The 22,739-nt window shown below is 37.3% G+C and overlaps 1 protein-coding gene across 9 annotated transcripts in view; it reads right to left on the reverse strand.

The window, feature by feature from the left end:
* Positions 1-19,815, reverse strand: part of PHC3 (polyhomeotic homolog 3) — a 30,935-nt gene extending 11,120 nt beyond the window's left edge. For 4 of the 9 annotated variants that reach the window (XM_026854778.1, XM_026854785.1, XM_026854783.1 and 1 more), the window contains exons 1-11: positions 19,665-19,815; positions 18,685-18,843; positions 17,170-17,247; positions 15,421-15,579; positions 13,091-13,189; positions 10,235-10,475; positions 7,853-8,730; positions 6,288-6,438; positions 5,211-5,464; positions 4,269-4,425; positions 97-211 (exon numbers count right to left, since the gene is read on the reverse strand). In XM_026854778.1, the coding sequence (XP_026710579.1) occupies positions 97-211; positions 4,269-4,425; positions 5,211-5,464; positions 6,288-6,438; positions 7,853-8,730; positions 10,235-10,475; positions 13,091-13,189; positions 15,421-15,579; positions 17,170-17,247; positions 18,685-18,843; positions 19,665-19,790 (2,417 nt within the window). In that variant the 5' untranslated portion in view covers positions 19,791-19,815. Of the gene's footprint in view, positions 1-96; positions 212-4,268; positions 4,426-5,210; positions 5,465-6,287; positions 6,439-7,852; positions 8,731-10,234; positions 10,476-13,090; positions 13,190-15,420; positions 15,580-17,124; positions 17,248-18,684; positions 18,844-19,664 lie in introns of those variants that run through there. The other 5 variants (XM_026854779.1, XM_026854780.1, XM_026854781.1 and 2 more) reach the window with 5 other exon arrangements.
* Positions 19,816-22,739: the final 2,924 nt, after the last annotated feature.

Below are 22,739 nucleotides of genomic sequence, written 5' to 3' on the forward strand. Positions count from 1 at the left end.
GGCAGTCATGTTTTACTGTTGATTCTTCAAAATCAGATACTATTTGGGTGCTGTTCCATTCATCACATAATAATAAGCAATAACTAGACAGAGTACCTTTTGGCACAGGATGTGGAGCAGAATCGTTTTGACCGTAGAAACTTATTAGAATATCCCATTTTCCCACAAAATTCACACTTCAAAAGATCATTTTCAATTTCATCCAGTCCCTCTAAAGAAAGGAGTGAGGCATAAAGAAGTCAGTTTCAGTGACAGAAAATTATGTTCAAAACTCATTTCAAGCAGGTAAATAGAAGATTTTCAAATATCTACCACAATTAATACTTTGATTAACAGAAAAATATGCAAAGCTAAGCAAGTCATAGATTTCACTCTCTACAGAAAAGATCTTGAGCAAACTGAACCTTACTGAACCTTCAATTAAGTTATTCAGTGGCCTTAATTGGCTTTTTTGTTAAAATTTCAAGCTGTCCATGAGCAAGTATGCCCTCAAACACAGGGAACAATTAAAACGAAGTGTTACAGTCCTCATGAATTGCTTATAAAGAGTTCATTAAGAGAACCAGGCGTTCCAGTCTAGATTCAAGTTTTCCTGTAATGACACAATACCTTTTAAAATACATAAATGACATAAACCCTTTAAAAATACTTTCTTTGAATAAGCAACTGTTACAACCAAAGTAACTTGTGAAAGCAAGTAAAACACTGAATCTTATCTATGAAAAAGATAAGCTGTGTATAAGAAAAAAACGGATTATAGCACCTACCAATTTACAGTCTACTTTTACAGGATATTTTCCTATTATTGGTGAGATGAGGAGGCACTTTTCCTGCCTCTTGTGAAGAACTCAAATGCCAGCTGAGAGAAGTATCAGTGAAAAAAAAAGTAGAAAAGCCCAAAAGGCTGAATGCCTATGGTCTCTTCTGCTGGAAGCGTATTTTGTGGGTAGAGCATGGTTTGTACATAGTTTAGAATAATGCCACCATATCCACAAACCAACCTGACTTCTGGCATGGAAAAGAAGCAGCCCTGATCCCCATGGACCATCTGTGAAATACATCATAAGGAGCGAAGGAGTGAAACTGGCACAAACTGAAATGTAACATTTTGTGGTCATTCAGGTTAAGTAGAAGAACCACATGCCACATGGCTGCAATCACAGACAAAATACACTGCTCAAAAATTCAGAAGACTAAACAGGCATTTCTCCTTTGTTTCTATTTTACCCGAGTCACTGTTTCACACACTTTGCCTCTTGCTATTCACCTTCTACTTTTCCATTTACATAATTATTTTCAAAAATTGCAAACTAGCTTTTTGTTCTAAACTTTGTAAACTCTGACGCAAATGCAGGTATCAAAGGCTAACTGAAAGGTTTTAACTATGGATTTGTAAAACACTATTGTACTGACAAGGTAACAAAAAAGCACTAGCACAGCAAAGAGGTGAAAATACCGAAAAGGGTGTTCCAATAACATATCTGATGTATCAGGACTCAAAGACATAATGAAGTCAACAAATCCTGGCAAGGTCAGACTGAAAATTACCATGTTGCAAGTCTCCAATTTAGGAAGTTTGTATTACATAGGGAGTAAAAACTGGAAATTGGAAACATACCAAATCTGACCAACCTTGCAACTGAGGTTAAATGCCAGAGATGCATCCTTCAAATAAATCAATCACTCTAAACAAAACCAAAAAAAAACACTCACTCCCAATCCAGGTCATGCTATGTGGAAAAAAGTGACAAGAGTGAAGCAAAAATTGATACTAAGAGCCTTTTCTTTTGCATATTATGTGTTTCTACCACACATGCAATCATACCCTGGCTTAGTATCAGAAAATCACCTTTGCTCAACTTCTGCATACGGGGATGTCTCTCAATGCTGGATGTTTCCTACTAGCTCATTTAATGAGTAGTTGCAAACTGTGTACATAAACCTAACACTGCTGTCAGGAACAATAACTAAAACCAAAAATTTGAATGTTTGAATAATTTCATAAAAAAAAGACAAGCTGTTTGAAATCTGAGAAACAACACAGTGTTAATACTGGAAAGTTCTTGGGGAGTACTACTGAAAACTAAATTAAGATCTAGTGTAACAAATTAAGGGCAAAATAATGATTACAAACAGAGCTTCAAATATTCTAGAAGATAGACCATACAGCAAAAAACGTGGTTTGTTGGTTTTTTGTTTTTTTTTTTTTAATATACTGGGTGAAACAAGTTATTAAAAAAATACCTGTACCCTTGGTCAAGAAAGCAAGTTCATTTAATAGAAATTTATGAAGCAATTTACTAAGCAGTCATGGGCTAAAAGATCTACATGTCTCATTTTGTGTGTAGAAAGGTAGTACAACTCCATTGAGCTGTAAAATAACCAAAAAATGTCAACACCATTTACCAGATGACTTTTCTGGTTTTAAAGCCTCTTGTGCTTGATGCTTTCATGTCACTGGACTTCCCTCTCAAAGAACTGGTTAAATGGAAGTCTTCCCTGGGAGATACTACCCAAAAAATAGCAAATTTAAATAAAAGACAGGTTTAGAAAACTTCCAGTCACACAGCCCTCCACTACTAATATGTCAGATGCTTGCCTTCTAAAATTTAGTGTCATGCCTATGTGAAGGTTTGTGAAGAATAAGGTATGGGCCTCAAATGATTTTACAGGAGAATATTGTGTAATATATTTTAAAAGTGGACTTCATAAAAACTGTTTCTTCATATTTCTACACAGGCAACTTAATTACAGTATATTCAAGAGAAAGTTACAGTTACAAAGCAAAGCACTTGAAGTATCTGCCACTAAACCAGTCTGTTACTGCAAAATGAAGAAGGGCTCTGGACTATAGTGAGACATACAAGTAAATGCAATCATGTAATCAGCCATAATTTAGGAAATATTATTTTATGTTTCATTTTCAGGCACTTTTCTACAGTTTCTTCCTTCTTTGCACAGATGTTACATCAACATGGAGGAGGACTGCAACCCGTCAATATTTCCTTCCAGTGACGTGCTTCTAAGCTAAACTGGCTCCTACTACAAATAAATGCTGCAAGTAAAAATATACTCTTAATTTTAAGCAAAGATACATATTGCCTGAGCAGTAAAGTAAATCAGCCTTAAGCAAAAGTTCCAACCATATTTACTTGACTTCACTACCAGCAAATACTCTCCTTGAATTCAGAATGCTTTCTAAAGCAAGCTTTTTACCTTGCAATCCTTGACTTGGGTCCAACCCAATACACTTACAAGCAGTAATGGATATAAATCATTGCAGTAAAAAAAATAATGTCTCAGAATCTAATAGTCTAAAAGACTGAATTTTGAGCTAATTTGTTTGCTGAGATACACAACGGATGGAGCCAACTTCCTTACTGCATTTCAGTGCCATTTACTAAGGCAGAAATCACATTAGCTAACTGCCATCGGTGTTGCTATCTTTAAAGTTCCTGGAAGAAAGGCTCGGAGGATGGACTGTTTTAATTAAGTGACAATTTACAATGCCTGGAGTGGGAAGGAGTTGAAGCACAGCTATGGTGACACTTGCTACTGCTCAAGACACGCCATCCTGACTTTTTCCAGCCACTCCCCTGATGCAGACCTGGGGCAGTAGCAGGCACTGTATTTGTCCCTTCTTACCCCACTTACTAGTTTTGATATTAAAGAGGGAAAACAATTATTTTAAGAGAATGAAGCCAAGAGTTTAAGTCAAATCTGAACAAATCACCAAAACCAGCTCCTATGCAATTGCTCAAGCTGTGGAAGAGAAAATCCAGAGGTAGCTGAAAAATTCTGGACTTTCAAATCTTGGGTGAATCTCCAGAAAAATGTGAGTTAAAGAATAACTTGGCTTTTCTGGGCCATGCTATGTTTAATTTCCATTTCATAACACTCATGAGTCTACCTACGTTTGGGCTTGAACAGTAATAGTGGTGTTAACACATCCAAAATAGTTGATTGGCAAGTTCTGAAAAAATCCACGATGATGATTATGTCAGTTACTGCATGGGGAACCCAATTTAGCTTGTGAGTTGTGCCAGAGACCACTCTATTCTAAGCAGAACAAGGCACAGCTTCTTCATATTTGTGTGCAGCCACAGCAACTGCTGTTATGAAGTGTAGCTAGTAAAAACCATTTGAAAATAGTTTCTATTAGAGATAGTATAAAGAGTGGATAAAGATGCTACAAGTACAGACGGGATGGGATTCTGTAATACATACAGAACTGAAGAAAAAAGGATATTTAAACAAAAACTACAAACCTTCTGCAATCATATCCTCTATCTCTGTGTCCGATGAGTTGTCCGCATGTTTTGTATTCTGTAAGTCTGATTCAACACACACAACACTCATGATTTGACCCTCCACTAGCAATCTTTTTTCTGCAGGTTGTTCTACCAGCAAAGATGAACGACTTACCTATTGCAATAAAAGCAAAGCAACAGTGATTAACTGAACCACGAATAATGGAAAATAGTATTTATGACTTAACAGTTGTAACTGCAACTAGAATCACAGTTTCTATTCTGTACCAATTAATCATTATTATATAGTATCAAAGCTCTAAATACCATTTCTCACAGAAATACAAAGACTCGCTCCTGCTCTGCAGAGTTTGCAGCTACACTGAACAAAGGAAATGAAGCAATGGGAAAATGACACATTAAATTAATTAATAATGCAGGCACATAGGTTTTAAACTGTCCATTTGTGCATTTAAAATGTTCAACAGCAATTCTTACCAGATACAGTACTAACCACGTTAAGCTCAGTGCGTGCTTCGAACAACAAAATTTTCACATTTTAGAATTTTAACACAGACTCATCTCAGAGGCTTAAATTAAGGTATCACTTAAATTGAGCTATCTATGAGACAAACACAAAACAAAGTTACTGAAAAAAGTAGCCTAAAGTCTCTCTCTGAAGTTAACCCCAGATATAGCCTATCTCCTCAGCTGTGTCTCTGTTTGCATTTAGTCCGTGTCATCCAGTGATACTGAGAAGCCATGTAAGACATATAAACAGTATAAAAGAATACTGAATTCTCTTAAGAAACAAGTTACCAATCACTGGAAAAAAAGGTCAAAATCGACATTTGAAAAATTATTCAAGATCTAAAGAGCTACTAGCCACAGATAACATCATCACTAAAAATAGCTTGTTTCAAAGATTAGTAAAAAATTCATAGCAACTTTTACACTTACAGGGAACGGCTCTAACCCCTCCTGAATCACAAAGCCTTCAATAACATGGGTCAGGATCTGTGGTTTAACAATAGCCTGTGGAGGTTTATTTTCTAGGCTAGGAATGCTATTGGGCATTGATGTGCTGTTGCTCCTTGTTGTTGCTGCTGGAAGCAACAGAGGTGGTGGTGGAATAGAAGCATGTGAGGGATCAGATGGAGATTTAATTACTGAGGCACTGACTGATGATGTCACTGAAGGTATTCCCCCATGTTCTGAAAAAAATAACAAAGTATGTCATGTTTTTATCACTTATGTCCAACCATTAGCTCAGAATTCTAGAAGTAAGATGTGATAAACACACCCATCTCTGCACCCATCATCCCATAACACAGGCTCTTCCCTATGGTTTATAGATTTTACCTTTGAAAAAAGATTTTTTTTCTTTGACATACTATTCCAACAAAGAGTTCTCATGTAAATATTTTCCTTGACTAAGTACCCACTAACTATAAGCACAGTTGGTCATTAATTACCTACACAAATCCTAAATCTGTAAGTCAAAGGCAGAAACCAGTGTTTTCAAACATTAGATTCTCAGGACTGAACAACTGAGGTATTTCTAAAGAGAGAATTTATTTTCAGGGATGCTTTGAGCCTCAGCAACCTGCAGGGTCACAAACATATAGAACATCAAGCCACTAAGCACCCCATTATATGTATAGCATATCTCTCTATATATACATATACTGTACATAGAGTATATATTTGTGTATTTAGTTCATTGGGGAAGTTACAGTAGTGTGCAGGACAACAATTGATACAGGCATGTGTATCTTATAATTCACTGCAGAAAAATTTTCATTGGTTTTCTGCGCTACATGTTATCCAAATTGATATATAAGCTAAATCTTTGGGACTGAATCATTCATTTTATCATACAAATTTCTAATATACTTCATATAGTTTCTTTTACTTAAAAAATGATACCACTAAATAATATAAAAGACCAAAATAATAAATTTTTATTTTAAAACATCAATAACTAGTAGAAGTTTCTAAGCAGAACAGCTATCTTAGTTTGACATTTGTTCTCACCTGACAAAGGATCTTCTGAATTAAGTGCCTCTCCATTCCCTAAGGTTATGGCTGGTGGAGACAAAGTGGGTGGTGTAGGTGTTCTAGCCATATGGACACAATCTGATTCCTCGGGCATCTCTTCTTCACATACATTCTCCACTTGGTAAATCTGCATCCAACAAACTATTGCTTTAGAGAGATTTCCATTCTATCTTAATACCTTAAAAGAGTTGCATAAATACAGTTTGTAAAATAAATTACCAGTTAAAATATGCTTATCTCCTAACAAAATACTAGTTTCCAAACTGCGTACAAAAATACATTAAAAAAAAAGAATTCTGGCGACAGTAGAGCAAAAATAAAGTATTTTGTTATAAATAGCAAAATAGAGAGGCACAATTCTTCTATCAAACAGACCAGAGAACTTAACTTTTTCAATGTCTCATCCTTATAGTATTTTTATTTACCCACATTTTTATTTATTTAAACACTTGGGTAAAATGCAAGCTTTATAACATAAAGACAAGTCTGCACATTGTTCTTTATCTTAAACTGCAGTCTAATTAAACTGAGTATTTCAGAAGAGTACACCAAGACTATACTATCAAGTATTAGTGGTTATAAGAGATAAGGTATTTTCCTCAGAACTACTGAGGTAAATTTATGTGAATTACTGACCAGATTAGGATGTAAACCACCTTGTCAAAAGCAAACCTGACTGCTACTCTTTAGCCCAATTTCTACATGAAATATCAGAGATTAACACAATCCTCTTAATAAAAACAGCACACCTTCTTCCTTAACCCACTGGTAAATCAAAAAAAAGCCTACAAGAGCCGTGGATTCTTTTGCTCACGTTAAACTCATTAGCATGTTACCACTAAAGCCTAATGATGCCATCTTAAATGGCAGCATTGTTTGCGTATCATTTTATTTCACTATATGTGATTTTAGTTCAGTGTGAATGAAGCTGAAACCTTCACTTACAAACTGCAGATGTCTGAGACTAACACTGAACTAAATTAAATGGCAGTGATGGGGAATACCAAGCCAGCATCAAAAACTCCCCGACTCTTTTATGAAGAGGATTTTTCCAATGACAGTATAAAATTAATTATCCAGAACTGTTAATAATATGCTATACATCTTCACACCTTGTATAGAGATGATTCTCCTACTCAAAATTTCAATTGCCTATATCTGGATTAATATAAAGGGGTAGAAGCTAACAGTCCATACAGTATAATTTATCAAAATTCATTGATGTGTTGACATATATTTACTTGCTTTTTTAACTTGAGATATGCTGCAATGTCATTAAGAGATAAGATTTTAGGTCCAAAAGCTGCCCTTTCATGATTCTTGGTTGATATTCTTGACTGACAATCCATTACAAAAAGAAAAAAAAAAAAATCAGAGGCAAATGTCTATTTTTTCTTAAACCTCATTCCTGTAATCAATTAGTGCCTTCTGGTCCTCTGTCTAGCACATGGTTTAGCTCCCCCTGAAGTCAATGGGCAAGATTTACAGTTCTTTAGAGAAGCCGAGGATAAAGAATAAAGGACTGCAGTATTACCACTTACCACCGGAGTTTCAATTGGTACTGATGGCTGCACTTGAAGATTTACTGCAACAGTCTGTGGTGGTGGAAGAGTTTGAAATGGCAGCTGAACCAAAGCCTCTGCAGCAGGAAGCTCTTCCTCAGAAACCAAAGTGTTTTGAACCAAAACCTGGCCCTGGGACAGAATTTCAGGCTGCACTTGTAAAGACTGCACAGACTGCAAGGGCAGTTGTTGAATCTGGGTTGAAGAAGTTGACAGCTGAGGAGGAGCTGCCAGAGGGATAGGTGTGGACTGCAAGGCTGAATATTGCTGGTGGGGCGTCGAGGACACAATCTGTTGGCCTGGGGAAACTAAGCTGGGCTGATCTACTGACCCTATATGTACAGCGGGGGAAGAGGGAAGCGGCAGATGTGACGGAAGATTCAGTGGCTGTGCAATTGGTCGGACTGGATTGGTAGCAGTTTGCTGAGGAGCAGCCTGCTCTGGCTGAAGAGCTGTTGGCACGAGGGAGTTCGCCTGTGACTGAATAAGTGCCTGAGGGTGAATAATTATTGTGGGTGATTGACTAGGGGAGTGTGAAGGTGGAGGGGATACCACCACTGACTGCTGAGCTGACTGGGATGGAGTAGGAGACAGTGTTAGAGGTGGAGGATGGAGGTGAATGGGTGAGCAGTGGGACTGGACACTGCTAGGACCCGGAGGAAGACCATGGCTTGGGAGTGGCAGGCAGTGCTGTGACGGAGGGGGCTCCTGGCCCGGCGGCGTCTGAAGTGCAATCGGCTGGACTTGCTGCTGCTGCTGCAGTATCAGCTGATGATGGGAAATCTTTGGAGGTGGTGAATGAAGTGGGATCTGCTGATGTTTTACTAGAGAATGAGGTTGCAATGGAGAATATGAAGCTGTGAGGGGGGAAAGAAAGTGACAATTAGTATTCATTTAAGTCCAGAGAACATTCTAAAAATATTAAAAGAAAGAAAGTTCTTCCTTTTACAGTAAGACCAGCACAACTTTTTCAACTCTTTGGATCTATGTTTGGAAATATCTTCTTTAACAGCACAGGGTACACAAGAACAATTTATTAGGGGAATATATCAATTTCCAAAGCAAAATGCAGCAGTGAATAAAGGAACATAGCCAATGCTTTTTACATATATATATATATATATACACACATGTAAGTACTTTCTGTATAAAAGTATCTAAACTTATCTTTTTGGTGCTAGTTCTAAGATTACTGCTGACCCAGCCTTCACTTATTTATGAATTTCATGCAAATTTAGATGGATTTAACCTTTGCTTTGAAACAGACTGGAATGAAGAGATAAGCATGTCACAATCAACAGGATTTGTTGGTAACTGCTAAGTTAAACTTTAGGTAATACAATTTTAAAAGACTACACAAAATTACAAGAGTTCAGTATGAATTGAAACCTTGCAAAGTATTTGCCTGAATCTGAACACACAACTGAAAGGTATGAATCTTCCAGAGTACAGCTTCCAGAGATATCACATCACCTTTAAGTGAACCAGTGACTCACTAGTTACTCCTTACAGCATCTGCACACATTTTCCTCCACATGCAAGCCTCTTCTTGTCTTTTCCACTTGACAAAAAAACTCACTTACGTTATCTTTTTTATTATTCTGCTAGTGAAGATTTTTTCCTTACAGAAGTGAGTTCTAAGAGCATTAGTGCTCAATACTTCAAGAATATTTGCCTCAGTCTTACTCCTTCTCTAAAAGCTGCCATTAAGTCAAGCTAAATTCCACAGAATTCAGATCAATTTTCTAGACTACCTTTACTCTTCCAAAATAATTAAGATAATGCAAATACATTGCATGCAATGTAAATGATTATCTAACCAACTGCATGCTTATTTGGGTTTTTCTCTTAATATAAAATACTAAGATTTTGGGGCACTAATACCTATGGATATATAAAACTACTTGATATAAGAACATTCTGATGACACAGATAAGACAGCAAAAAAATAACACCAACAAAATGGATTTTGATGAGAGCAAAAAATAGATTTTGATGAGATGGCTTGAGGTGGTTTCAGCCCACATATTTTTTCCCAGAGATTGGGGATGACGTGTCCTGACAAGGAGCACACAGAGGGACCAGTAATGAGAATCATGTTTGCATTGTGATTCAGCTGTGTATTGCAATTGCTATATTGTGCTTCTATTGTGATTTAAGAACACTGCTGTATCACCCTGCTAAATCAAAATCCTGTGTAACATCCAATAGCAACAAGTAAGTAAATTTACTATTAAACACTAAGCTCTATTCATGTGGAATATCCACAAGAACCCAGTCAGAAAGCATTGGACTCTGACAGAACCATTACAAATTAACTTTAATTAAAATAACTTTCTTATAGCTCCATTTTCATCCTACCTGGTGTTATTAAGTGATGTATACTTGACGTCCGTGTGACTGGTGTACTCCGACACTCTGGAGTTGGGCTCTCGCCTTTTCTATTGCTTTCTGAGGAATCTGGTTGGCTGCCCTTGGAACTGGTTACAGGTTTATTAGGGCACAGAGACAGTGACTGAGTTTGACTGCTGCTCTTTGGTGGGCCATTCTGTGAACTTGACAACACACCCAACTTCTGACTGCGCAGTGTCAAGTTCTGAACCTGGGAAATGAGCAAAATGTAAAAAAATCCAAACCATAAAAACACCTGTGACAAGCATTCAGGCAAAAAGAGCAAAAAAATAACGTTAGGTCATGCTTCTCATCCCACGTGATCAAAGTAACATGAGAAGTTATAAATCTGCATATTGAAGTATCCTTTAAGCCACAAAATTGAGAGAAGAATAGGGATCTTAAATTACTTCAGTGATTAAGAAAATGCGTGGAAGTCTTTTTTTCTTATTGAACTTTTAAAAGAAATGGAAGTTGTTCATTACATTAATTTGAATTACAGTTTGCAGTTTTTCTCTTTTATTGTCCTTTCAAAATGAATGACACAAAGCATCTTAAGCAAATGCAATGATATTTTTATACAGATGCTGCAGAAGTGCAGTGGTTTGTAGGCATCCTTCCGGAGACTAACATAAACCAGAGCCTTGGGTAGTCAGTGGGACCAGAATCTGCTGTATGTTATCCATGTCTTAACAAACCTGAGCCCTTTATTTCTACAGCAATATCAATTTACCTTTTCATCATGACACCTCCAATGTCACATGAAACAAAAGGTTTGCCTTCTGAAATGTAAATGAGTCAGTGATTATTTTCACTAATGCCTGTTATATCACAGCCAGATTCTGTACATAATGATCCCAGCTTTCCAATCCTTCATGCTGAGATAGACTTTTATTTTCAAGGATAAAGACTACCCTTGTAGGACTAATTTACATCATACTTTACATGAAAAAGAGGACTAATTATTATCACCATCCACTATTTTGATTACATAATCCCTTCCTCATGCAACAGTTTGTACTTGTGCAACAAACAGCTAGTTTACATCTTACTTCTCGCTGTTCAGTGTGTTACCACAGGACATATTCAAATCCTGTTCTGAAGACAACAGTATTTGTTTCCTTATTGGCATGCATGAGGCATTTACTGCAATCCTATCTCTGTGCGTACAAATCAACCTTCAGCACACTTTAGCAGATAAGGTAACTAATCTTGAGATGTCCAGGTCATACATGAGGGGGACACACATGGTAAGAAAAAAGTATGAAAGCAGAAGGGAAGAAGAGTAAGTAGCAGAGAAGCGTCGGTTCACTTAACAGGCCACGCTAGGTGTGACACTGAGACACTGCTCATCATTGATGAACTGAGCTTCTCTGGTACTTCTACGTGGAAGATGACACTGTGAGATCACTACACTGTACCTTCACGAACATCTTTCTAAGTGTAAATACACCCGTATGTATATAACTAAATACTTTTTTTTAAATAACTAGCATTGCCTACTTGCTCAGGTTTGCTTATATGGTAAACAGGGGCATTTCTCTAACCCAGCTGACTGAAACTCCAAGGATGTATTTATCATAAGGTAAGAAAAATAAAATGTATCGGTATTAAAGCTTTTTCACTCTATCACTGAGTGCAGATGAAAATGTATGTCTGCGATGTCACTGCTGCTATAGAAACTACCAGACAATCAAGGTTAACAACATCTAGCAATAAGGCAGTACTGAGCATTGAGAGGGGAGAGGAACGGCTTGAGTTTGGCAGGGTCACCACAGCAGCTCATCTGACTGAGGAAAGCTCTATAGTCTGGGGTGAGATCTTCTGTCCCTCTGTAACAACGTCTCAGGAAGTTGTGCCGCCAGGCAGACTTATGCTAAGTGGACCTCTAAAACCCTGCCGTACTGAAGGACCATGACTGTGAAGTGACACGCTTTGTTGACATCTCTGCCCTGAATGAAAAAGATACAAAATGCAAGAAGAGCTGCTGGCCTGGCCAGTAACCTCTCTGCACTTTCAGCCTTGATCTGCAGAATCTGGAGGAAAGAGAGGCAGCTGTGATAAAGGCTAATGAGCCATGATAGCTGCAAGACTGAAGGCACGGTCCATCTTTTCAATGAAGCCTCAACTGATGAACTTCAAACATTGTGAGCTTGCTCAACAGCATCCTGCATAAATACGCAGCTGGATTCCAGCAAGCTCTGCCCACCTCACAAAGCAAAGGGAAGACAAGCTTCAATGATTTACCATTGTCTCAGAACAGTGATGCATCTTTAATATCTTCACATCTACTAGAATCTTCTGAAGGGGTCAACAAACATAAAGTCAGAGAACATTCATCTGGTATTGGATTTCTAAAAGGTTTCTAAACAAGGCCTGTTTATCAAAAGGCTTTTAAAGAAACTGCTTAGACAGAAGGGAAAATCTCTCATGAAAGCATAAACATGTTAGATAAATGTTCATTTTTCACAGCAGAAGACTAATATGTTCTGTAATGATCTGTACAATGACATATTTTTTCCAGATGATAAACAAATATGTTGTGCAGTGAAAAGGTGATACAAGTTCAGGTGGTAACAGCAAGTTAAAGTAAAGATGAGAGCCAATTACAAGAACCTAAAATGTCATATCCAGGACCCGAATTTTACATATAACTTGATCACCTCTAAATGTGCAGTGATGGCAAACAGAAGGCACTGAAGTTGTCCATAACCAGCACCCATTAGTAGTTTGTATAAGCAAGTAAACTTAAGCACAGTGTTTCCTTACTTTTCAGTTTTGACACACTCTACTGGACATATTTTTAATAAATTTACACAACCTCACCTGAGTAGCTGCAGACTGACAAGAAGATGAGGAAGATGATGAGACAACAGGAATGTCAGACTGGACAGCAGCCACAGTGGTTGCAGGAGTAAAAATAAGCTGTTAAGCAAGAAAAAAAAAATCTGGTAACAGACTGAAACTTTGAAAATATGTGTAAGAAATGCAATATTTTACATGCAGTGATTACAGTTTTTTACTTTTTTACTTTTAGATGAACTTACACAAAGAACAATTTATCATGGTAGTTTAAGTAAATAATATTAAAAGATAATAATGTAATTTAAATATAATAATGTAAAATATTTGTTCTACATATTGAGAAAACTCACACATATATATATATACACACACCTATCTTTCATACAAGCATTTTAAAGAGGACTCCAATATTACAAATGAGTGAAACAAAGGCAAAAAAAAGTCAAGAGAGCAGCCCAATATCTACTATGTTAAAGAAAGAGAATTTAGATCTTCCAATCTGTCAAAATGTTATTTAACAAGCAGAGTTACATGAACTTCAACTATGCTAATTAAGTTTCGTATCAAGAACAGGTATCATAGATCCAACCTGAAATTACTAACTTCAGAATACCAGCGTATCTAACTATCATTTTTTTTTTTTTTTACAGGCAATACAGCAAAGACAAGCTTATGGAAGGCTTTGAAAAGAGTCCATTAGACAGTTTTCCATGTTTTTAAAGAGATCTCAACTGCAAAGAGCAGCTAAGAAGAAAACATGAAGGTGTTTATCTGGAATGGAACTGAGCTAGTGATGAAGCTGTTGGTAGGAGCTAGAGATATGACTTGACCTTATTACAGAAAACAAAAGTTCTTGGTGATGGAGAATACATGACTTTTGGTACATTAGCTAGAAACACTGAAAGACGGGTACGATGTCTGAACTACTGAGGCTAGCAAAATGATCTTGCAATACCATTCTAAACAACTAATAGAGTAAATTTCTCTCTTGGAACTGGGGTGTAAAGCAGTTATTCAAATAAGCATGGGATTTGACATTGAGACTCTGGATGAGAGTTTAGTGTAAATGAATAGGAAACTGTAGCAATAATCCATGTCATTGAGAAAGATTGCTACTACAAAACCCAGCAATGTCATCCTCAGTGCTTCAGCTACTATGTTGTTAAAACATACTGAAAGGCAGTGACATGTAATGACTTCATAATTCCTGTTCTGTTTAATAGTACTAGATGCATTCAACATCTAGCTTTGCTTACAAACCAGAAACTCAAGAAATCCTTTCACTAGCAAATGGATAAACAGGTGCTTGATCTTTACATCCTTATCTTCTTTTTTCCATAAACATATAGGAAATCAATAACCAAAATAAAAAATGCAACCTAGCATAACAGCATTGCTGTGCATGCCTAAGAAAAATATCAGAAAAAGAACAGAGGATCTCTTTTCCCAAACATACATCATAGGTGCAATTCCTGCAAGAACTCACACTTGCATCTAGTTTTATATACCACTGCAGTCACTGACCTCTGGCTCTGAACCTCAGTATAGCGTAACAGTGATTCTTTCTATTTCATGCAGTTGAACATAACACTAGAAAGACACTAAAAACACTCATAGAATCTCTGGCCTTTAACAAGTACTGACTGGTACCTGAGCATTCATGTACAACTTTGGTAATTTCTGTGAAATCCCACATAGATTATAAGGTTCAATTCATATGACACTGACTAGAGAACGTATTTAAAAAAAAAAAAAGAAAAATCACTGAACAGATTTTTCAAAGTTGCCCACTGAGAACTGGAAATGTCGTATTGACAGAAAATTGCAAGAATCTAATGAGTTTCACATGAATCCAAAGAGAATGATAGCTATGTATCTCACTTGAATTCTAGAGACAATAATGCAAAGAACAATCTTAGTTAAATATAAGAAAATTTTAATCAAGATGGAACTCTGAATGTTACCCATGCATTGGAAAACAATCTACCTTGAATACAGACTCCAGTATGCCCTTATACACGCCAGGAAAGACAGGTGCTCTTTTTTTATTTTTCCCCACGTTTGATCAATTTAATAACTGTAGTACAACCAGGCTAAAAACAGCTGAGCAAACTTCAAAGACCTAAGCTACAGCAATTCTTTTACTTCTGATGTCTACAGTGTTCCAGAAGATATGTATTCACAAACTAGTGACTAAATACTCAATGCTACCTGAAAATAAAGAAAAATATTTATAAATAATTACAGAAACAAAATAAAAATTGACACAGTTATGGTGTGGGAGGGGGGGATAGTGTGGAAACAACAGGGACGGACCAAAACCAAGCTTAAGAATCATAATCAAAACTTACCATTTGAGCTCGTAGATACATTTGAGCCTGGCTTGCACTCAGGGTTGGAGAGGTGCTCCCCAGCAACATAGTCTGTTGGGTAATACTGCTGCTGGTGGTGTTGGAGGTCTGTGAACGGCTTATTATCTGTGCAGGTGTAGGAGAGGTGGAGAGGTTAATCTAAGGAAACAAAAATATTGCTTCTGTCATGGAAATTCATTCATTCTAGGGTCTAAAGCCAGAAAGCCTTTGACAAAAATGGCAGGGGAAGTTGAATCTCTGAACTGTAAAGATATCAAAAATATACTGAGCCAATCATGACCAAACTGAATTCTGGCAAGATTGTACATTTTCATTCTTAAACTGCAATCAACCATTTTGCAGCAAATAATAAGCAGTTGAGAGTATAAACAATGTTATTATGAAGTCTGAAAAATATACCTCACAGAAATACACATTTACAGAATATGTAACATGAGCTTATAATATTTTAAGAAAAATACCTGAATTTTAATATTTAAGCATCTTTAAGTGTTTATATTACCTGACTGGACTGATATCTTCTGTTACACTTTTTATGCAACGTGATCAGGACACTCCTTTGTGCTGCCATATATGGAATTTTGATTCCTTATTCTACATATGCACATTTAAAAATTACTGGAGATTAAAGATTTCTACAATTTCACATGAAATACTTCTCAACAATTGCTCTTTAGCATCTTCTCAAACAAAAGCTGTTGTGGTTTTGGTTTTTTTGCTTTACTTTTTTTTTTTTTCCTAACCAGTCTAACAGAGTTAAGTGCCCAGCTCTTTTTCATCATTTCCTCAAAAGATTTCCTTGAAAAATCCCAGCCCAATTATTCTGTTAAACATCAGACTTCTTTAAAGACTTTCCCTCCTAAATTTAATAAATGGATTATTTTACTTCTAACAACTGTAAGCCAAAGCAATGCTATGAAAGCTTAAAAAAATATACAGTTAAATCACTGAAGCTATGCACTGAAGTCATGAACAGCTTGAGGGCATGATTAATAAGCAGGATGTCTGTAGGACTAAAAGTCCTACTCAAAACAACTGTAGAACTGTACATAAGAGACTGTGCAAATTACATGTCTGAAGATGCTGCTTAAAGAAATACAGCATGAACTGAACACAGAGCTGCTAATAACTGAAACCCGAGCACATGCCTAGAATATGGATAAAGTAATTGAAAGTGTATAAAAGATGCATGATAAAAGATGATAATCAATAAAGAAATGAGTGCTGTAAACATTTAATCAGTTTCATATATACAATGTCAGCATTGACTCGGATTCTTTAGATTTGGTGCTGTTTCATCAGTGATACACAGTTATAATTTTAACCTACAATATTGCCTTGAATAAAGAAACTAATGTGAAAAATCCAGTGAGAAATTATCTAAGAGACAGAAGCTCAGGGAGTGACTCTTGCCATGGTCTGAACAGTCACTAGTGCTTGTGGAGTGAGCAGCTGCCCCTCAGAGCACCACGAGCAGGCTGGGACCAGGGAAGCCTCCAACGCTGGCCAGCAATGACAGCAGCCAGCAGGACGCAGCAGGATGACTGGCAGATGCTGGAAGTGCAGCCAACACTTACTACAGAGTCATCATACTTCTATTTACTGTTTCTGTAATACTAATTTTAAGCACAGAAATTTAAATACTAAAATATTTTCTACTTTTCCAAGTAGTTATATACTAACCAAGAGGGGTTGTGAATGGATGGAGGGCTTTGTTCAGTTACGTACCGAGGTCTGCGACATGCTTGACTGCTGAGTGACACTCCCAGTGGGGGAAGTACATTGCCTCCCACCTGACAGGCTTGCCTAAATAGCAAGAATATGTGTCAAATATTGAAATCAAAAAGTGTTTAAGTGATGTTCATATTATTGCATAAACGATCAGAAACATCCCTCTCTACCATTACCTTTTCTCTGAGTTAACAGTAAAAATGCTTTACTCAGTGGAATTAGTTTTCAGCAAAGTGCACTCTGCTGTGAAATGCTATCTGCAAGGTGCTAAATGCCTTGAATTCCTACCCAATTTCAGGCACTCATATTCTTGCAGATCAGAAGTTGAAAAAAAAAAAACTATCAGAAGTAAAGTCTATTAAACTGTTAATGATGGAGCTAACTAATCAGCTCATCGCCTATCATGCTCAGAACTTAAATCATGACATCATTAAAAACTGTCATTATTAAAACTCACATTAAAACTTTTATTATTATTAGAGTCCTCAAAAAATAAAACAGATTTTATAAATGCTCAAAGAACACCCTCATATTCTAGAATGATAATTTATGTATGCACATCTAGTGTCTGTAACAGTACGTTATTCCAGCCCTTCAGATGAATACAGGGACAGTAATTTAGATTTCTGTATTAACAGACTGCATACCAAAACTTCTTAGCCCTCCCCAATCCGATTTTCTTTGTTCTGTCTCAGTAACTGTATATGCACACACAAATCCATCACAAAAAAAGGACAAATCAATATATCACCATGATCTAATGGAAAAGGTAGAGAAGAAGAAGCCAGGAGCACAGAAGAGTCAGTCTCAGTTCTGACAACAAACAGCTAAATCTCTGACGTCTTTAACTCCATTTTAGCATTTCCATGTGTAAAATCATTAACCACCACCTATCTCTGCGAGACAGTATTCTCAATCCAAGGTTAACTGAGGTCAAAGGAAATCTTTCCACTGCTTGAGTGTTCAAAATGGGTCTCCTCCAGTGTTCACTAATGTTAAAAGCTGTGCTTCAGAAATTAAATGTCATTTACTTCCTACATTTCCACACTCAGAGTTAAAACTGAATTTTGCCATTATTTATAATGCAGCCAGATGTGTGGCAAAACACACTAAGATGCCAGATGTTCATTATTGTTACTTGATTTCACTAAGACACATTGCTATTCACCGCTTTCCCCATCAACTTTTAGAGAAAATCATGGGATGAAGATTGAAGTAGTCTATTTTTAATATTTTATTACTGCTTGATGATTTACATGATGCATTTTAATGTATGCAATAAAGCATGGAATGGTCGCCTACTGGAGCATCTGTAACACTGGACAAAATCCTCCAAATAGTTTGGAGGAAGATACAGATTAAAATAACAAAGTCATCAAAATATAACAGTGAATTATTGTGAGGCATTAAGCTCAGGCACTTAAGCTGTTATTATGTTTGACAATGCTCTAGAATTGTAGTCCTGCTCTAGAAAGTAGTAGACCATTCTTTTTCAGCAATCTTCACTCTCACCTGTGGTACAGTTGCCAGACTCTGAAATTGGGTACTGCTTAAGTGCTGCTGCTGCAAAGCAGCAGTCTGCAGCATTAGATGCTGCTGTTGGGCTGCATACATCTGCTGGAGGTACTGAGCAGCTGAGCTAGGAGGACGATGCAAGGCCTGCTGAATAACCTGTGATGAATCAGTAGGTAATTAATTACAATTACAAAATACACACCATGCTGACATGATGCTGAAGTTTACCTTTACAAGGAAATAAAACCAAATAAGTTCTTTTCACACCAATTATGTCATACTGAACTTCCTCCATCACTGTTCTCAGCCAAGTCACAGAATATAGTCAACATAAATATATTCACGCTTTCAAGGAAAGCCTGACAATCAGCTGGCAATACAGCATCATTCATAACACAACACCCAAGCCTCTTAGGTTCTTGTCAACAAGTCCTACGTAATGTTCTGCTTTTTTAAAAATCAGGACAGCATGTGACAAACTCAATTATCAAACCAACAGAATGGACTGCACAGAGCTTGAGGAAAACTCAATTATCAAACCAACAGAATGGACTACACAGAGTTTGAGGAGACCTAATTTAAAGAACAGCAAGAGGGGGCTGGATCCAGAGGAGCAGTTAGACACACACAGAGATCCCTGTAGGGATCCCTGTAGTCAATGTTGGTCAGACAAATAGCCTTATTTTCTGTTATCTTGTAAAGTCTTACGTTAATAATCCATACCCTTACAGAATGGGAAAACCCCCCAACTTTATAGTAGAGCATTTCCCCCTCCCCTATTTGGGAGGCAGGTGTGTACCCTGAACTATTGTTAAGTGGTCTGATACCCCTTCAGCAAAACTGAAAACTAGTAAGACAGATATTGAGAAAGCAGACAGCAATTAAGAATGGAAAGTTAATCTTGTGTAAAGTATGGTGCAACACCCGTGTTTGAGAGCAATGTATAGTACAGGAAAGAATATCTCACAGCCCAGTACCTGGACGGCATGCCTGTCAGAGCCACTGTAGACAGAAATCTGTGGTAGCTGTGTCCGGGAAGTGGAGGTGGTAGTGATTGTAGTTGTAGATGCAGAACATGTTGTTGTGTTTGGTTCATTCTCCATAGCTGTGCAGTGTTCGTCCAGCCTGGCAGAATTAAAATAAAAGTGGTTCACAAACAGAAGGCTGGTACACACTGATTTTAAAGGCAAAAAAATAAATAAATAAAATCTCAACTTCACCGAGATAAAATAATGAACAGTTTTCAAATGGATAAGTTTGTAGGGTTTGGTATTACTTGATGGAAATTGTTGAGAGGTGTGGTTATAATCTTCCAAGATACATCAAGAGTATCAATAGGTGACCAATTTAGGAATACACGCAAGATTTCTAGCAAGCTACACAGGAGTACTGTCACATCCCTCTTCCCCACAGCATAGCACAAGAAACAGCTGCCTGAACATTCCATACATTCAGCAAAACGTTCTTGGGAAAAATCACTGGTGCCATGCTCTATTTGGAAAGAAATGGAAAAGATGTAGAGAAAAACACTTTTACTTTTTACAACAATACCTCCCAAAACCAGCAACAATCAAGGAAGAAACTACCTATGTTAAGTATTGCTGATGATTCCTCCCCAGCCTGACGAGATACCCCTCTCTTGCAGAGTACAATCTCTCTCCCAAAACGTCACATTTAAAACGAAATCGCAATATATGAGGGGTGTTTACCTTAGTTTCTTTTTCAGTATTAGTATTATGATTAACAGGAAGTGGCATAGTTGCTGTTTATTGCTTTTAAAAGGATGTTAAAAAAAAAAAAAAACACAGGTGGGGAGAAGATGCGCTTCCTTCTTAAAGTAAAGCAGGGCTCAGAAAAATAACCATTGAGAGAAATGCAGTGTACTAGAAAAAAAGCAGCGCTGCCAAGTGCTTAACAAACCGCCCATCGGATGCTGCAAACAGGAACGTAATTAGGAGTTTCAACGCACACAGCTGAAAGCAGAATGCAGTGCTGCCAGGCTGCTGCCATCACCTCTCAAAACACGACTACTCTGCAAGTAGAGAACTGCACACGATGCCATAGCTCCCAATTCCTTGGAACAGCTAAAGTTTTAACAGATAAATGGTTACCCAAGGACCTCATGCTTCTCATTCTAGTGTATATCTGCATATGTTTTGCCATCAAATTCATGACAATAAATCAGGCTTTAAAAGCACAGATACCTACTATTAGAACTGAAGAAAAAAATACGGCTTTGCTGTTAAAAATTCAGATCTGTTGTGCATTATCGATGCCATTTGTCTACCTACATTAGATCACAAGTTAACATAAATGGTTAACCACTTCAATTGCAATAAAACCAGCATCACTTGTAAAACCACTTTACATTAATTTCACATAATGCTAATAAAAAGTACCTTGAAAAAAAGTCCTGTCTCCTCCAGAAGACATAAAAAGCACATCAAAATATTTACACCTACAACTTGTCTAGCTAGTTTTAGCAGAGTTATGCAACCACTTAAATTAGCCTAAGAAAACAATATTGGATGTTTAATTTCCTTCTTTCTCAGCCATGTTTTAGATGTATTAGTGAGATGTGCAATGTATCCCACTCTACTAGCTATTCCATCAGAAGTTCAAGCCATGAGAGCTGTTAATCCTTGAGCTGAAAGTGCCTCATTTTCAAAAGTAATTTTGTCATTGCCCAAGTTGATGCCGTAACAGATGTACAACAAAACCAGGAAAGAGCTCCTGAACTTTTGTTCAAAGTGGCCTGGCGCCAAGGGGCATCCCCAGTCCTCCTCTAACACCTCAGAGCAGATACGAGATGCGGTAGGGCCGCGGGGTGGTAAGCAAGCAACACAAACACCACGCAGCACAGCACTAACATACAGAAATAGCTTGCCCTCTTTCGGCTGAAGGACTAGTAAAGTGCTTCAACAGATGACACCTAGGAATCTCTCCTCCGTAAGTGAGAAGAGAGATGTTTAAGGGATAAGAGGAAATACATAAAAAGTGGTTGCTTTTAGCAAGGAAACCAAGCATCCATTGCAATTTAGCAGATGGATATTTTATGACAGCGTAAAAAACATTACAGGCTTAAAATTAGACTGCCTTTACAGTGTCGCTTTACTAGTTATAAAAAGATCTCAGATATAATCGAAAATAATCTTCTGAAGTTGTTCACTGGGTACTCGATACAAAAAGGCAAAACTCCTAACTTACAATAAAATTAATTTTGTTAAACATATGACAAGGACCTTACAACATTGCCTGTGAGCAACTCGAACCTCTGTAATGCAAAGAAAGTTTTAGAAAATGCACTAAACTGACTTCAAACAACCACTACACATTAAAGGAAGCCTAAAATACAAAGCACAATAGGACACTGTATTGAAAGTAAGTATTTATTGAAGCAGCAACTGTAGATAACACTACAGAATTTCAAGTTACACTGTGTGTAATGTGAAAACTCAGAAGTTTTGTTCTCTTTATATTTTTTGGTCAAAGCAAATACCTAAAGTAAAACAATACCTGTTATTCTATGCCAGTAACATTAAACTAACTTCACAGCAGATAGGAATTTCACTGCTTACGTTTGAGAAAGTTTTACATTTGGTAAACATCATGGTAATAACGAACTGCTGACAATCTGCTACCATAACTGGTATTTAATAATAAGTGAGTTTCTAACATATACAGTTTATTCTTATTATTTCCATTCATGACCTCTCCTTACAACTCCATGGGCTCAAACCACAGAAAAATAAATGAAAATTTCCTCCAAGTCTAACTCCTACGGGCATTTTTGTATGTGACTGAAGGCTTGGAAATAAATCCTCTCGTTTTCCCTTCACTCCAGCTACATTATCGACCAGCCTTGCCCAAACCTTAGGGCTGTGGTTTTGTTAAAAAAAGGGGAAAAAAAAAATAAATTTAAAACTATGCTGCGTAGAAAGAGGCCATGCGGTGCAACTTGCCCGCGGACCGGCACGGAACAACCCAGCCCGGGGGTGCCCGGGCCCGGCCGCCGGCGCGCTGAGGGAGCCCCGGGGCAGCTCCGCGGGCAG

The sequence above is a fragment of the Athene cunicularia genome (genome assembly GCF_003259725.1).
Source record: "Athene cunicularia isolate RWA chromosome 9 unlocalized genomic scaffold, athCun1 chr9_part1, whole genome shotgun sequence".
Lineage (NCBI taxonomy): Eukaryota > Metazoa > Chordata > Aves > Strigiformes > Strigidae > Athene > Athene cunicularia.